The sequence below is a fragment of the Aplysia californica genome, unplaced genomic scaffold (genome assembly GCF_000002075.1).
Source record: "Aplysia californica isolate F4 #8 unplaced genomic scaffold, AplCal3.0 scaffold00868, whole genome shotgun sequence".
Lineage (NCBI taxonomy): Eukaryota > Metazoa > Mollusca > Gastropoda > Aplysiida > Aplysiidae > Aplysia > Aplysia californica.
The window spans coordinates 93,742-111,241 of NW_004798138.1; the positions used below are offsets into that span (position 1 = coordinate 93,742).

At 38.5% G+C, this 17,500-nt stretch overlaps 1 protein-coding gene across 1 annotated transcript in view; it reads right to left on the bottom strand.

Moving 5' to 3' along the window:
* LOC101863063 (anosmin-1) overlaps positions 1 to 17,500 on the bottom strand; it is a gene marked incomplete at its 3' end in the record, with an annotated part of 21,072 nt that overhangs the window by 591 nt on the left and 2,981 nt on the right. Inside the window, 11 exon segments of the mRNA XM_013089078.2 lie at positions 113 to 219; positions 1,548 to 1,670; positions 3,427 to 3,523; positions 4,576 to 4,632; positions 5,344 to 5,421; positions 6,104 to 6,234; positions 9,551 to 9,683; positions 10,186 to 10,343; positions 11,306 to 11,537; positions 13,912 to 13,983; positions 16,744 to 16,830. Coding sequence (XP_012944532.1) covers positions 113 to 219; positions 1,548 to 1,670; positions 3,427 to 3,523; positions 4,576 to 4,632; positions 5,344 to 5,421; positions 6,104 to 6,234; positions 9,551 to 9,683; positions 10,186 to 10,343; positions 11,306 to 11,537; positions 13,912 to 13,983; positions 16,744 to 16,830 — 1,275 coding nt within the window.

A 17,500-nucleotide genomic window follows, 5' to 3' on the forward strand; every position in this document is an offset into this window, starting at 1 on the left:
GGATTGAGAAATGCTCAACAAGATAGAATGACCGTTATTCCAGAAGCATGACACTACTGCATGCAGACCTGTCCAAACTTTGACCTCTGAACCCAGGGAAAGTCAAACTCACATGTGAGGTGGCTTCCATCTGTAATCTGTCCCTGGTTTTTCTGTGTCTTGCTTCCCCCTTGCATACATCAGGGGACCAGTAGAGCATGTACTTCATGAGTTTTGAACCTGAGCACAAAAAAGGAGAAAAGAGTCAGCAAACCATTCTAGACAAAACATGTCTACAATTTTAAAATAAACTTTCTTGTGGTCTAGAGGTTTCAGTGTACGCCTCTCATTCAATAGGTCCCGGGTTTGAAACCTGACAGCGACAGAAAATTTTCTTCTCTAAAATGTTCTCCTTTCACCTCCTTTCCTGTTCTCTAACCATGTTCTGTCATCTGCTTTCGTCTCCACTTTCTGCCCCCACCCCCACTGCCCCCTCCTCTGGGCTCCTAACTCTTTCTGCAGCCTTTCTACTGCTTCTCCTTGGCACCTACTTACTGTTGTCTTTCAACCACACCGCTGACCTTAGAGTAGGTAAGATCTAACACCTAGCCATCTTGGATAAGAACAAAAATCTCAGAGGTTCCATGTGCAAGCTGTGCGCATTAAAGATTCCTTGGTAGTGTAAAATCAATAACAGTAGGCTTCCGCTATCACCTGGGCAAAATTCAAAATTAATTCCTATCAAACTGAAAATGTTTAAAGTGTCCCATGCCCTCATATGACCTTATGCAGTTGCGAGCGCCACAAACACATACCAAAACAAACAAAGAAGGTGTTCTTTAAAATCGGTTTAGCCCTCATCCACAATTCATTTACACAAGAGAATCAACTTTCAAAGTGATTAAAAAAGGAAAGTACTCAAATATCCCACAATAAACATAAACAAATACTTTCTCTTTTTAAAAGACAGGCTGTTAGCATGGTTATATAAACCCTTATTTTTAGCTTCATGGAAATCTACTACCTTGAGTTTCAATTTCTAAAATAATGAAAACAAAACAGTCAACAAGCCGTGTAAAAGTATACTTTTACCATTTTCATATCAAGAGCCATTGATATTAAAAGATTTACCAAAGCACAATGATGACTTGACCCTATAGGCAAATTCCATTCCCAGGGTTTATTTATGAATACAATCAACGTTATCATGATCAAAAAGGCATGTAAACTGCATCTAATTTGGACTTTGAAAAAATGGTACTTCTTATCACGAGGGTGTGGTGGCCGAGTAGTTAGGGCGTTCGTCTCTGAAGCGGAAAGTCCGGGTTCGAATCTCGGTTCAGACACCGAATTTTTTCGCCCCCTCCTGCCTACTCAGCAGTCATAGGGACCTGACTTCGAGTTGGGGAGGTAAAGACGATGTGAAAAGGAATCGGCCATCCTACCACAATATGCCAAAGGCCCAGGAATTTGTCTCACTAACAAGGCAATCCCCAATGTCTGGATCGGATGCGGGAGCAACTTTTTACTCCTTATCACATCAGGAAGAGATCTAATTAAGCCCTTACCCGGGTACACAGACCAAGTGACATGAGCACTCAGTTTTGATTGGAGAAACTTTGGCTTTTCTACTGAGATGTTGTGAATGTGTGAACTCCCATGAGTCCTGCCTGTGAACCTGGTGTCTGTGTCTGAAATGGGAAAACACAAACGCCACATAAGAGCCAAATACCATAGCACTACATTTTGCATAATCACCAATCAAATGTATTTAAACAAAATACGGTCGATCCTGCTCTAACGGCCACCTGTATAAGACAATCACCTGTACAAACAGCCACTTCCTATTTGCCCACTTCCTATTTCCCCACTTGTTTTAGTTTTAGCAAGAGTTTTACGGCACTTGCAACACAATAAGGTCAGATAAGTGCTGAAGATTAGAGGTGTTACATAAAAAAGAAGGAGGAGAGATAAAGACGTTAGTTGTTTGATAGGATGCTAAAAGAAGGAGCAAACCACAGCAGAGCACCCGCCAACCACCCACTTTCCCCACTCATATCTGTATTATAATGACACTGTGTAAGATGTCCACCTGTCTAAGATGGTCATTTTTCTCCTCGACACTAAGTTGCCATCTTAGATAGTTTTGACTGCACTGAAAAACAATGTAAAACTAAATCAACTTTGCTTTGAGTAAGATAATTTATGATGAAACCAAGCAGAACAGGACAACGATAAGTTATCCACCTATAGCTTCATTATAGTTGTTCACTCCCTTTTCTTTAGCAAGTAACTCTTTCATCACAGTCATGGCTTGCCACAGTTCTCCTTTTACTTGCTTCATAGATTATGTCCTCTACATAACTGACATATCCTTCTACCAACTGCCCACATGCATTAGCGAGATAACCTACAGCTAAGGGCTTAGACCATCTTGTATTGCTTTTGACAGCCACAACAGTCACAACTAATTGACAACAGTCTTGCTGTCACTTCATCTCTGGATATATCTACTAAATATGGATAAAAATAAACATAAATAAATTCCACTTTATTGATCGATCCCCTTGAAGGTTTTGTTTCACACTGGCTTAAATAATAAATGAACAAGTACATTCATTCTTACATGCACGAATAATACACAATATCACAAACGTAGACAATCCACACACTATTGCTGGTCACTACTATGCAGCACTCTGTTTTTGATATGTGGTTATTGTGTCTTGCATAAGTCTGACAAATACGAGATCTCTTCTAGAAACTGATGCAAAGATCAGGCCACCAGAACGATGTAATAAATACATACTAAGGGATAAAACAACCATACCAAAATTTTAAAAAACCCATTTAAATGTCAGTCAATTATAAATAAAAAGTATGATTGCTTGGCAAACACCTAAAAATGAACTTTTTCCAATGCTAGACCTGTCTATAATACTAGAAATATAGAATTCTGTTTCAAAACCATAAAAGACGGAATTCTACAGGAAGACAGAAAACTAATCCAAGGAACAGTAACTGAATGGATGGGCAATGGGCAAAACTGAAAGAACTGTATTTGCACACATGACTGCTCCCACCTCAAAAGATGCACTAAATTCCCTGAGTAAAAGAGAACATGTCACCATCTTTTGCCTGCGAGCACAACACATCTCTCTGAATTCCTACCTAAACAGGATCCACAAGGACACCCCACCTGACTGCCCGCTGTGTGACTGCCAGGATGAAACAGTATCCCACCATCTCTTTATCTGCCCTGCCCTTAGTGACCTGCGTAGCACCTGCCTACCTGCATCCCCAGATGTCGGAAATACTTTTTTATACAGCAACAAAACACAAAACCAGTAAATTCTTTGCCGTATTGACACGCTGAAGGGCGAGAACTCAGATGGCCACTGGATCGGAAAAGTAAAAATAGGAAAGTAAAAGTAAAGTACGTCATACCTTCATCGACTGTCCGAGGTGCCGAGTATGCTTCAATAAAGATAGAAGCTGGTTTCCCTCTCACAGACTTGCCCTTCCACTTGACCACCGCTCTCACCTGACCAAAAGCAATAACGATAAATAACATTTGTATAGCATGAGTCCCTGCTCAACAGTAAGCTCTATGAGCTTTTTAATCTATACTGTTATCACACCAGACCCTAGAACACTTAGAGATGTTCTCGGCTTTTCAGGAAGCATACAGAGCAAGAGGCTGATAAAGCTTTAAACACTAACATACTAACAACATATTTTACTGTCTATAGCCAGCCACCCATCTTCACTGTCAATGTAGCCAGGCACCCATCTTCACTGTCAATGTAGCTAGGTACCTATTCCTACTATGGTGAAATGAGGAAAATTCATGTAAAGTGCCTTTCCCAAGGACACAATATTTGGCCCCTGACAGGGTTCAAACACACGACCTTTCCGGTACGAGTCCAACAGCCTAACCATTAGACTATCGACACCACAAAAAATATTATAACATAGAACTCAGAAAAGGTTAGAATGTGGGTAGAAAAACCACAAATATATAAAACAAGTAGGAACAGACAGACAGAATAAATGGCAGGAGGAAGGAAAAAAAGTGGGACCTATGAGCAGCATCCTCCAACCATATGCAATAGAAGAGAAAGGAAGAGAGAGAGAGTACTTTTATGGCATATCATCAGCACTCTACATTAAATACCTGAGTAATTTATCATTGCTTTCAGTGAATCCAAAAATAATAATAATTTCGTGTCTTATCTTGTTTTTGATCATACAGATTTCTGGCTTTGGATCCATAACAACAACAAGATTTTCAGCTGAAAAGTTTACACTACTGTTTGTTCCTCTGTTGTATCTGATGACTTCAGGCTTTGAGCACCACACTGTGTGGCATATGTAGATACATAAATACCCTGGGGTCCACTTAAACCAAACACATTTCAGTAAAAAAAATAGAGCTTTCAAAAAAAACAAAAACTTTTAAACCCCTTTTCTTTCTCCTATTTGAACAACCTCTCTAAACCAAAAACCTGGCTAAATCTAATAAAATCTAGAGGTCCTGGAGATTTCGGTTCAAGTGGACTCCTTTGAGTACTTGAGATTCGGCACAAGTCTTACCTGTACAAATATCAAAGTCCCTGGGTCAAGACCAGCAACTGTATATCTTGTGCTGTCCTGAATAGAAAACAATGGTATGCATCACTCACTACAGATGTGGGCTAGTTTAAGCAAAGACAAGCATTTCAACGTGGTAAAGATCATTAAAGTGCACAGAAAATGCATGACAGACAGGATGGAACAACAGTGGTGGGGGTGGGGGTGGGGGGGGGGGGGCAGAGGGAAAAAAAAGAAGTAGGATCTTCCAGTGGTACCCTCCAGCAGTCCATGTACGGAAAAACAGAGCCATTCAAAACTATCTATGACAGCTCTGTTTAATTCTTTCTCAGTATAATTATTGTCCTTATCTACTTCTAGATGTATGTACAGCCATTATCAAGCAATAAACTACACAAAAATGCCAATCAACTCCAGCAAGCAGCTCAGAGACGCTGTCATTTTATATCAATTTACATATACAGCAAAGTTATACATTACACTTGCAACTGTCAGATGAACATAAACGTCAACATTTTCAGCTCCGAAAAAGATTAACATTTCAATATTCGATATCCAGGCAAAACTGTTTCACAACAGCAAGCATAATGCACACACACATACACACATACACACACACACACACACACACACACACACACACACACACACACACACACACACACACACACACACACACACACACAAACAAACACACACACAATTGCACAACCATATATACATACATTTAATGTTTACTTGTGTATAAATTCATGAAAAGAAAAGACTTACTGCTTTCACAGCCTTTTTGTGCATATGAAGTCGAACATAGTTGGGGCTAGCCTTGGGAAGTTTTTCACTCCAAAACACCTAGATAATAGAACATACATATAGAAATGTACACTCCAATAAAACCATACAACAACTGAAATTCAGTTCTTACAAACATCTGGGCGAAAATTCAGTTGCATATGAAAGAAAGTATATTACTCAATATTAGTAATGGGTCCATTCAGACACACCACAAAGAGCTGATAATAATGTGCTCAAGGAAAACACATCACGCAAATTTATTGAGAGAATGGTGTACAGCAAAATCAAACTTTTCTTTACTGAAAATATTGGTAAGTTCATCATCAGGGTATAAATCAGGTCAGGGATGGGCATGCATTATTATAAAAAGGGGAACACAATCTTGAGCTTTTGTATTTGGCACGCTACGCTACGCCACACAGTTAAAACTTGAAAAGAAAGAAACCAGCAGCATAACACAAGTCCTGAGGATTTATCTTTGTGCTGCTATTTTTAAAGCCATGGGTATCGGGAAAGTAAAAGCTGCAGTAGAAACAGCACTACTTCTCCTCCTCCTCCTCTAATCAACACCTCTGAGATGAAAATCGAATCTTTTTAAGCTTGCTAAAGCTATCATGAGCCAATTTAGACTTTGATGGATGGACGCAGTATAACCTGGAGTCCCACTCAAACTTTATTTCTAAGAGTCTAATCAATGCCCATCCCTGTCGGGAGAAGTAGAAATAACAGCAAAGAATACCAAGTATCGGGCAACAGGCAGGCCATCTGTGTACATGGGAGGCTGCCATCGAATAGTGACATCCACCTTGTCCTGCTGAAGTCGAGTGCGTATTTTCTCCAGATTGAGAGGAGGTGATGGGTTCAAGAAATCTTCAAAAGTGAAAGTCAAAACAAACATGTGCCAGAGTTAGTAAACAAACAAACAAGCAAACAAACAAACAAACAAACGGTGTAGGAAGTTTTTAAACAAAATGTCTACATGCCAAGCGAGTCTATATTCCCTTTTTTACTTTATTATAGAAGTCTGAGGCTCCATTAGACACAACAGAAGTAATTTCAAACTTAGCCCTCATCTGCATCAGGATACTATGCTGAATAGAGGTATCCAAGGAAATTCAAGGAAACTCAATTGGATCCCACTCCCTATGAACCATATTACTTTTATTGACAAAAAGAAGTTTTTCAGATGATTTGAAGCCGTCCATATAAAAAGAATATTGTAATAGACAGTCAGCTGATTAAAACCTGCAAATTCTTTGCCATATCGACCGACCGAAGGGCTAGAACCCAAATGGCCGCTGGATCGGAAAAGTAAAGTAAAGTAAGTAATAGACAGTCTTTATGCACTTTGCTATCACTTACTATCCTTCTTGAACAAAATTTAGACAATAATTCCGCACAGTACAGATTTTCAAAAGTTCTGTGCATTGCTGACAGTCAAGAAGGCAGAAAGCTTGTTGAATTTCAATCAAAACTGTTTTCAGTGCAGGTTGTTTTTATTTCCATTGTGAACAGGCTACAGACAAAAATATCAGTTCTGATTCACCATAAAATAAGAGACATCAAAGTTCTAGAAAAGTAAGAATTTCTCTGCCTTGCAAAACAAGTAAGTCATACAACTACTGAAGGTTAGAGGTGTTACTAAAGAGTAACACACAACGAAAGGAAGGAGAGATAAAAGGACAGCGGATGCTTGACAGAAAAGATCAAACAAACCACACTAGAGCGCCAACCAACTACCCACAGTGACTTCCACAACCCAAATAATATTTCTGAAGTACAATAAAGCCATGCTTAAGATATCAGTCGCTTAGACCACACAGGCACAGAGACGGTGCGTTAACAGTGCAGTAAATTGTGTGGAGCACATCAAGCAATGTAAACACTGGCATAGAACAGATTAGGTGCACAAAAACACAATGTTGCTGAACACACTTCTGGAAAGAACAACAAACAGGAGAATTCACAAGATCACAGAAAGGGAGCATTGGTCAGTTGGGAAATGAAGGTCAATACAAAGAAAGAAATTGAAGGGACATCTTGATGCAGACATTAATAAAAATGAGACAACAGCACAAGAGATTAGCATGACAGTTTGACTTAAAAAATAACACCATAAAGGATTTTTTAAAATTTCTTTTCTTTTAGAAAGTTCTATGTCTCCATTTCTAGAGGTACTGCTCAACCACATTTGCCTTCTCTCACTCACAAAATTCAAGTTCATTGCAGCAACTGTATCTTTCTTTCAAAAATAGTATCAAGTATAAAAACAAAACACATCATTTGATGTCGTTCACACAAGTCAGAATGTATATATACTGTGACTAAAATCACTTCCGGAAAAATACATTTGTGCTACGACGTGGTGGAATCAGGCACTCGTCAATTTTGGGCGTATGGAGTTATTAGTATCACCTTAAAGCTTACTCATTTGTCTTGCATTTGTCGAAAAAAACAACCAATTTATCTTGATTAGAAGCCGAGATATTTGCGATTGAAGGAGATGAGGGGTTGCCTGGTGTCAGAGGTAAAATTAGAGAGGAAATGACCGACAAAGTTTGTTAACTCCAAAAGCTTGAGTGTCTTTGGAAACTAGAAATTTGTATTTTTGGTGCCTTTGAACAACATTTTTCAGTAAAATCCACACAGAAATATGTTTTTAAATGGACATAAAAGGTGTTGAGCCAATAAAAATATTTTAAAATCCAACATCCCAACGGCCAGAAAATTGCCGTTTTCTTTGATTTCACTATTTTGACGAGAGCCTGATTTCACAACGCTGCCTCACATTTAAAAAACAAACGCAACAATTCTAAGGGTTGTGAGTGTGTGGGTGTGTGTGTGTGTGTGTGTGTGTGTGTGTGCACATGAGAGAGGGGGGAGGGGGTCGCAGTCTTGTTCAAAAGCCTTTATCTGTAGCAAATTCAACCCCTGTACTTTAATTTATAATGCATTCAAAAGACTCATGAGTTTAACAACAATGTTTTAGGGGCATTCTAGTTCAGCAGGAAAACGTTCCACTTGCAATAAAAAGTTGTGCGGTGGGTTCCAGATTTATCCTAATTCCTCTATTCTTACGGCTCAAAAAATGGATACATGGCAACTAGCAAACTAGGAATACTTCAGTGACATGAGTGTACCTGTAAGAGACTGTAATGGCACATATTTCCCAACTGGCACTTAAATTTACTTTTGTTTGTTTTAGTAGAGGTTTTACTGCGCTCGCAACAGCATAAGGTCACACGAGCGCCAGAAGATTAGAGATGTTACAAGAGAGTAACAAACATAAAAAAGAAGGAGGGGAGATAAGGACGATAGATGTTTGATAGGAAAGAAGAAGCAAACCCCACCAGAGCACCCACTAGCCACCCACACAATATCTTTCCTCCTGTACCATTAGATGTCTCAGGAGGGGTGCCATTTAGGTCAATGTCTAGGTGAGTGGCTTTTGTTGGTGAAATGTATGGGACAGACAAAGTAAATTGGAATGGTGTAGCGGGACAAGCAAGGTAGTGTGAAGCCCTGTGGATCTTATATTAGACTATGAATGCTAATTATTAATGTTCTAAGACCCCATCGACACAATTCAGATCAGTGAAGAGGCAGGCTACTTGACCCTCCAATCAGAGCCAACCACATCTTTCAACAAAAACAAAAAAAGATTTTTTTAAAAACAAGAACTATCTGTTGTGATCAAAATAAAATGCCCCAAAATGTTTAACACTAACAGTAAATAGAGAGTACAAAGTAAAAAATCAGCTTACAACGTAAGAAAAAGTATAAGTGAATAGGTTTGATGCCCCTATCAACGCTATGAGAGTATTAAGGAGGCAGGATCTCCGAATTTAACCTCTGTCTTTCTTGAAAACTCCACAAATGAACCAAGTTCAAGAATGCCCAGCCTGGAATTCAAACCAAGGTTATACGTTCTGTAATCCAGCACGGTACCAATTGAGCTAACAGAGTGCCCATAACTTAATTTGTCATGCATTCACTGCCATATGCTGCAAAGTTTACACTATGTCTAGACTGAACTGCCATATTCATATGTTTGAGTAAGTTAAGGTGGTCTGAGATCCCCACTTACTGGTCACTGTGATATTCAGTTACCCCCCTCACAACACACCACCACAAAAACACACACACACACACATTTACATCTTCACAAGCCAAACTCGTTACTTACTTTTTATGTAGTTCTGAGCTCGGGAAAATCCTTGAGAACCACGAATGTTCATGGCCGCCACCATAAAGTTGCATTTTACTCCAGGTTGAATACCGTGGGGATGGCCTTTTAACTTCACACGAGACTTAGTTGTCTGAGGTCGCAAACAATAAAAAATATTAAGTAATATATATAGGTATGAGATCAAAAACAATCTACACTTCACTCTCCTTCCTTCCCTCTCTTAATCTTTCAATGTCTCAACCCTCCTCTCCACTGTCTGTCTGTCCATCCATCCATCTGTCCATCCATCTGTCTGCTGTCCCTCATCTCCTTCTCCCCCCCCCTCACCCCCCCCCTCTCTCTCTCTCTCTCTCTCTCTCTCTCTCTCTCTCTCTCTCTCTCTCTCTCTCTCTCTCTCTCTCTCTCTCTCTCTCTCTCTCTCTCTCTCTCTCTCTCTCTCTCTCTTTCTCTGTCTGTCTGTCTGTCTGTCTGTCTGTCTGTCTGTCTGTCTGTCTGTCTGTCTGTCTGTCTGTCTGTCTGTCTGTCTGTGTCTTGCCAGTCTGCCAATCTGTCTGCCGGTCTGTCTACAGGCCTCTCTGTTGGTCTGTCTACCTGTCCATCCCCATATCCCATTCTTTTCCCTGTACACTCACAATAGAATGTAAGACATCCTCTGAGTACGGGCACCACCAGCGCAGAACAAAAACCACCGGTTTGATGATAGTGCTGTCCGCATCCACATTCCATTCCACCAGCATTCCACCATCCTTACGCTCTTTGAACTTCAGTCTAGCAGGAACAGGCGGAAACACTGCAAAGGAAGAAAAGGCAAAAATTAAGAATATAACCCCCCAAAATAATGTTTAACATTGCCACTATTGTGCATTTAATTGCACATGCTTTTTCTTTGTTCTATTAACCAAAAATTATAGAAATTTAAGTTTGAGTTATAAGAAGCACATGGAGACACTAATGGTCATGTAGTGCAAGGGAGAAGCAGAATAGGAAAGAAGTGAAACCGAACAAGAGCACCCGCCAGCTACTCGCAGGGTTTTTCCCCCCCCCCCCAACCACCTGCCCTCATGGTCATTTAAGAAGTGCTTGGAAAAAAACAAGGCAGAGGGGAATGGTGTAGAATAGTAAGGAAGTCATGCCTAGCAGTGGAGCCCTCCCCCATAGGAATGCCCAACACAAATTACACGTATATACACACACAATTCATGCCACCTGAGTACATGTATAAAAAAAGAAAGCACGAAACCATTCTTTCAAAATGACATGCATGTTACTTCTAGCTGTCCACTTAGGCTGAGTACCCTGGCTGCACTCAGAAGAAACGAAGAAACTACTGAAGCCTCACTGGTTATTGAAGAAGGAATATGTATGCCCCAAATATTCAGGGAATATTTGTTGTCAAGTTTGAGGCTATAATTCCAATTATTTCTCAACAGAAATATGGAATTTGCTCAATCGGGACCATTCATGAAAGATTGGAGAAGTGGGAAAGCTCACCCTTACAGCTCTAACATAATAATCCAAATCTCCATCATAAAAACAATGAGCATATTTCATTTTACTGTTCAATTTAAGCCAAGTGACCTTGCTATATTAGGAAAAAAAACAAGGAATTCACTCATTCGGAGACCGTTCTGGCGCTCATATGACCTTATGCAGCTGCGAGCACCGTAAAAACTCTACTAAAACTAAAAGGAGACCGTTCTGGACAGATCTGGGAAGTGGGAGAGCTCACTAGTATTCAATTATAGGACATACCATCATGGTCAATGGGACTGTGACACACGTGGCCACAGCCATTGCCGCAGCACTTGTTCATGCCATCACAATCAAGGTCACGGCCACACTCCTCCACACAGGCAGCGGTGAATTCCTCCATAGCTGATGGTGCTGGACATGTCCCAAATTTAAACTCTGCTGACCTTGAGACAAACTCGCAGCTGTCATTACATGCCTGCCGAGCTTCTTCTCGATGTCGGATTCTGGGATTCTGAAAATATGTTTCAGAAGTTTTTTACATTGGTGCAAGTGAAAAAAAAAAAAGGGATTTTATGCACACACGGTCTCACGAAAACAAAAATTTTTTAAGCACATTCCCATGTCAGTCTTTTACTGCAATTAAAAAGCAAGACTGACAGACAAAAACAAAACGCGGGAAAAGAAAGTAGGACCTACCAGTTGAGTCATTAAACCATCCTGATGTAAACCTGCAGTAATCAGGAGTCTCAACATATAATACATATCACAGCTGTTGTAAAAATAATGATTCACGTAAAAATTACTCATATACCAGAGGTGCAAGAATGTCACATGTTACAACTTGCATTGTGTCAAACCACAAATATCTTGCAACTCTCAGATGCACCATTGTCATCTGCTGCGGAGTGGCCATATTCTGTGCCAGGGACACAAAACAGAGCTCATTTGGTCACTTTTAAGCACATGGGGGCTATCCCGAAAAAAATGGTGTTTTGAGATAATCGAAGGTAAAGCGTTTACCCCTTGTTCAGTTTCTTTAAAAGGCAAGAAGAGTTTTCTCTAAAACCAAACAAATATACACACCAATGAAACCAAACTTTTCCTATAGGTAGGGCAAAGCCCACTTTTAGTGTAGGTCAAGATTTCTGGACCCCCCCCCCCCCCCCCAAATATGGGTTAACCCACTTGTCCTTAAAAGTGACCATTTACTCTAATGCTTTGTCTATTTTAGTAAAAGAGAAACACAGATAATAACAATCATTAAAAGGCCACTAAGAAGCAAAACAGACAGACAAAACAAACAGACTAGTTTGGTTGGGTTTGTTTTCACACCAAAGAAAACAAGACTTCTAACAAAGAATGTTACATTGTTATCTATACATTATTCACCAATCCTAGGCTCCCAATCCCACCTACACTCTACCTCGGCGTGGAAAAAAACAAAACAAATGTGAGGAGACTTGGTGAAATCAAGCGCTTGTCAAAATAATAAAATCAAAGAAATCTGCATTTTTATGGCCTTTGGGAAATTTTTTTCAAATTTTCTTTTTTTTTTTTTTTTGGCTTAACATTTTTTATGTCCATTTAAAAACACATTAGTGTGTGGATTTTAATTTTCTTTAATGTCGATCAAAGGCACAAAAACTTTAAATTTGCAGTTTCCAAGGACTCAAAAACTTTAAATTTGCAGTTTCCAAGGACTCTCATTCTTCAAAAGTCATCAAACTTTGGCAGCTATTTTCACACTATTTTTACTTCTGTATCTGGGCAACCCCTACCTCCTTTAATTGCAAATATCTCGACTTCTACTCAATAAAGATAGGTTTTTACCAAAACCAAGATAAATGAACAGACTTTAAGATGATACCAATAACTCCTCATGCCCAAAAATTGACGAGCACCAGATTCCACCACGTCGAGACACTAATCTAAAAGTTATCCACCAACCCTGCCAACATAAAATCTGTATCCTTATTCCTTGAGATAAGAGACCCGCAACTTTTTATTAAACAGACAAGTTCCGCCATCCCTTCCCACAACCTCCACATAAAAAGAGAAAGTAGTTTAAAACTTGCAAATTTAGGTGAAGAACAAATAAAATAAAACATTTCTAACCACAGTTTGAGTTTCACTTTTAAGCAGCTTTCAATGTAATGTTGCGGAGGGTTTTCAAAGAGAAGGGATCTAGAAATTGTTGTTGTCAAGTGGAAGGTATATTTCAAGTCTACAGGCAAATGGCTAGGTTTTATCAAAACAAATGATCATCTGCAAATATCTTGCAAATATTAAAAAACATAAGTGTATGGATTTACCATCCCCATCAATGGATTTACCATCCCCATCAGCATTTTTAGTTATTAGCAAAGTGGAACCTCCGAATTTAATGTCCGCATCCGAAACAACTGGGCCAAATGTGCCGAGAGTGTTGAAAAGTCAACGAAACAAGCTGAAGCCTAGGATTTGAATCAGGGTTATCTATTCTGCTGTCATTAGCTTATATATAGTACTAACTGAGCCTACCTTGCAAATAGGATTCTATGAGTAAAAATGCCAATCTTTGATAACCTAGAGAGGGCCACTCTTATAAACTCTCTCGTGGGGGTTTCAAACCTTAATAGTTTACACAACAGTAAAAAAAAATCTCAGCAGTTAGGCTTGCACTACAATAATTTTCTAATAATTAATTTTGTTTAAGACAGATGATTTTTTTACATTTTTATCTCAACCCATCTCCACTTTGTCCTACAAAAAAGTCAGCATAAGATAAGTGGACTTGAACTTCGGATTGATAGCTCAAAAAACATTAACAGCTTTTTAACTAGCCTATGAACTGCTCCTCAGCGACTTGAGAGACAGTGATCAATAAAAATGTAAATGATACTTACTTTACAGTCTTCCAAGCAACTGCTGAGTTCATTGTACTGCTGATCCCTAGGTCTGTCACAGGCATACAGACACTGGAACACATTCAAAGGGCACATTAGCACAACACTTCTGAACAGTAATCCTTTGATCTTGGGGAGGGGGAGGAGAAAAAAATGGGGGGGGGGGTGTATGGGGCAGAAAGGGGGGGGGGATATATAAGACCAAAACAGAGGACAAAGAGACTCATCAGAGACAACCTCCTCCTTAAATTCTGCTTTAGTATAAGAGAGGCATCATGGTGAAATCAGGCACTCGTCAAAATAATTAAATCGATGAAACAGTCTTATTTTCCTCCGGTTTGAGAATTTTTGTCGAATTTGGGTTTTTTGGCTCCACACCTTATATATTATAAAAATACATTTCAGTAAGAATAGTGCTAAAAAACGTTGATTAATGGCACAAAATAAGTATGTTTTCAGTTTTCAAGGACTCTCAAGCTATAGAAGTTTCCAAACTTTGGCGGCCATTTTTTCGCAAATTTTTCCTACTAGAACAGGCTATCCTCATTTCCTTTATTCGCAAACATCTCGAGTTCTATTCAAGATAGTTTGTTGGGTTTTTTTCACTGAAAGAAAGACAAATAAACAAGCTTTATGATTATACCAATAACTCCATATGCCCAAAAATTGATGAGCGCCTGATACTGCCGCGTCGTGACACAAAATAAAAGGTGAAACAGTTGTAGTTTTTCCTTTCTTTTCAATCTGAAAACTGCTCTTTCGTACATTTATAACAAAAAGGGTGGAACTAAGAGTCTCAACATTTCCCTGAACAAAAATGAAAATAGAACCTATAGACGTATGCCTACTGTTGTCTTTGTAAGTTAAAGAGAACTGTTTAAAGATGGATTAGCACACCCTGCAAAGCAAACAAGAGTTTTCCCAAAGTAAAAGAAAAACTCCATATCATTTTTAGGAAAAATGTGCAAAAAGAATACATTCATACATGAAAACAGATCTCCGGCTTCAGAGGAGATATTGAAAACTTGATGCAAAAAAATAGAAAATAATATTATAATCAGTTATAGCAGATTCATCTTCTGAAAACAACTTTGGTATCAAAGTGACTGCTATTATCTTTAAACAAACAACCCATAACCATATGAAAAAAAAAGCTTTACTTGACATTTTCTAAAGAATTTATGTCACAAGAGACAAATTGAAATCAGAAATGTACAAAACTTCAATACTATCAATGGCCCTCATGTACTGAAGGCTCTTTTACTTTCTATTTATTTGCGCAGCTTTTCATCCAAGCAATTCAGACATCTGCTGCCATTCTATGACAAAAGGCCGAAAACATCAAACAAATTTTTCTTGAGAGGGGAAAAAAATGCTGACAACCACGACAAGAAGTCATGGTCTTTGACTGTTTACTTATTTAAGTTACAATATTTAAATACATTCAAAACAATTTCATAAGGCTTCTATACTTCTGACATACAGAAAGGAAAAATAGTGAAAATAAGAATGGAACAATCGGCCTGTTGTATTTTGGCTTTGGTTTTTGGGGTCAGAGACAATAACTGAACATTCAGTTGTTTTGTCTCATGTCAGGAAGAACTTCTCGAGTACTTTCCATTGTTTGAGAGTTAAAAATAATAATAAAACAGCACCTATTTGATCAAATAATAAATCAATATCTTTAAACTGACTAATGACACAAAGTCAGTCAGTGAGCTAGGTACACAAACAAAAAAAACAAAAAAATTAAGGCATTCAAAATCATAAGCTATAAATTGACTTCAAAGACGTCTCATGGGGCTAAAAAGTGGGCATGCACAATTACACTATCATAGGATGGTCAAAGGCAAAGTGAATGAGATGCTGTATAATTTTAATATCTTTGGGTTGGTAAAGACCTGAATGTTTCACTTCAATTCTCTTTATGTCACTCCGATTTCAAGAACTAAATCAATTTTTGTTCGCTGGAAAATCAGCTTCGTAAATCCTGCATTGGAACTGCACATTCAAATAACAGTTTCACCACACAAACCATTCGAAGGCTCTATACTAACAATTACCTTATTTATGTCACATTCACCTCCCTCAAGATCAGGGTTTCAGAGGTGAGGTAATACCTTTAAAAAATGGCAAGACAATGAACCAATCACTTTATTCACTTGAGCACTATGCTGGACTGCCCTGAAGCACACATGATGTGGGCATGGAAGTGTGTAAAGCATCATGAACAGTCTGAGACAGCATTAATTTTTATTTTAGACTACCTACTGTGGGTGATGTTTCTACGGACTCACATTTCAGGTTTGAAATCTTATAAATATAAATATCAATGAACCACCAAATAAACTCGCTGCAAACATCGTCATCACTTCAGTTTGTCCTAAACGTTTGTTTTTAGATTACCAGCACTGAACATCTTATCATGCTTGGATGAAACAGGAGGACCTTGGAATTGCACAGTGGTTGTTTCACAGTGTTTTTAATAGTTAGGGCACCGGCCAGGACCTTGTTTTGATAACATATTTGGATAGTGCTCGTTGCTGGTTTCTTTAATTTTCTGTTTGTGCGTGCTTTACGCTATAGAGCGTTAAATATTTTTTACAGGACTGCAGGATCGTGCTCTCAGGTTGAACCACGCTTGATCGACTTCTCATGGGAACACGTGAATTTCACCCTCTACTTCATATTCAACATTTTAAATAATGCCTGCAGAGGAAGATGCATCAGGATAAAAGCTTGGAAACATTTGAGTTGATTTTAAGAAACAATAATCACATGCAAAACTTTGAATTAGTCACTTGGCCAGAAATCTATATACTATATTTTTACCCATTTGCAATTTCTGTCTTTCCTACAGAGGTGGATGGCGGAGTCGGATGGGATTGGAATTGTTTCTACGTCTCCATCGCCAGTCTCCTGAGGAAAACCAAACAAAGAGTATAATCAACCTCTGAAAATTGAAATGAAGGAAGGCAAAAAAAAGACCAAAAAACAAAGAATCTGATAAGAGAAAGCATAATTAGAAAGTGTAAATAACAGAAGAAAAGCATAAGGAGCAGGAAAGACAATTCTCGACAAACAGTTATTTTTTTCACCTGGAGACAAATTTAACATACTATCACTTTTGAGGCATAAAGATGAAAGATATATAGATCTACACTTCATTGCAATGCCTATCATCCCTATTGTACAGCAACAAAATGATACAGATAATTTTTTATCATTTAGGAGTTTGAAACATTAAAAACTTTGACTAGATGAAAATAAAAACTTTGGAAGAGACAAATTTTAACAGCTTTTTCTATCCCATGGTAGATGAATCCTTTTTAAACAACAGTTACACCCGTTTCTACCAGCTGGTACTGAATATCAAGCATGCTGTTCTTCAAAAAAATATATAAATAAATAAAGGCCTACCATATTATTCTTTTAAATTTTGTCACCCTCTCTTTGTGTTTTTGACAGAAGTTCAAAGGTGAACTTTTATAATGATTTTTCTGCATTTAGAAACCAACTGACAGAAATAAAAACCAACAAAAAAAAAAGGCCAGCTCTATTTCTCCGAACGTTCGGGAAATTAAACTTG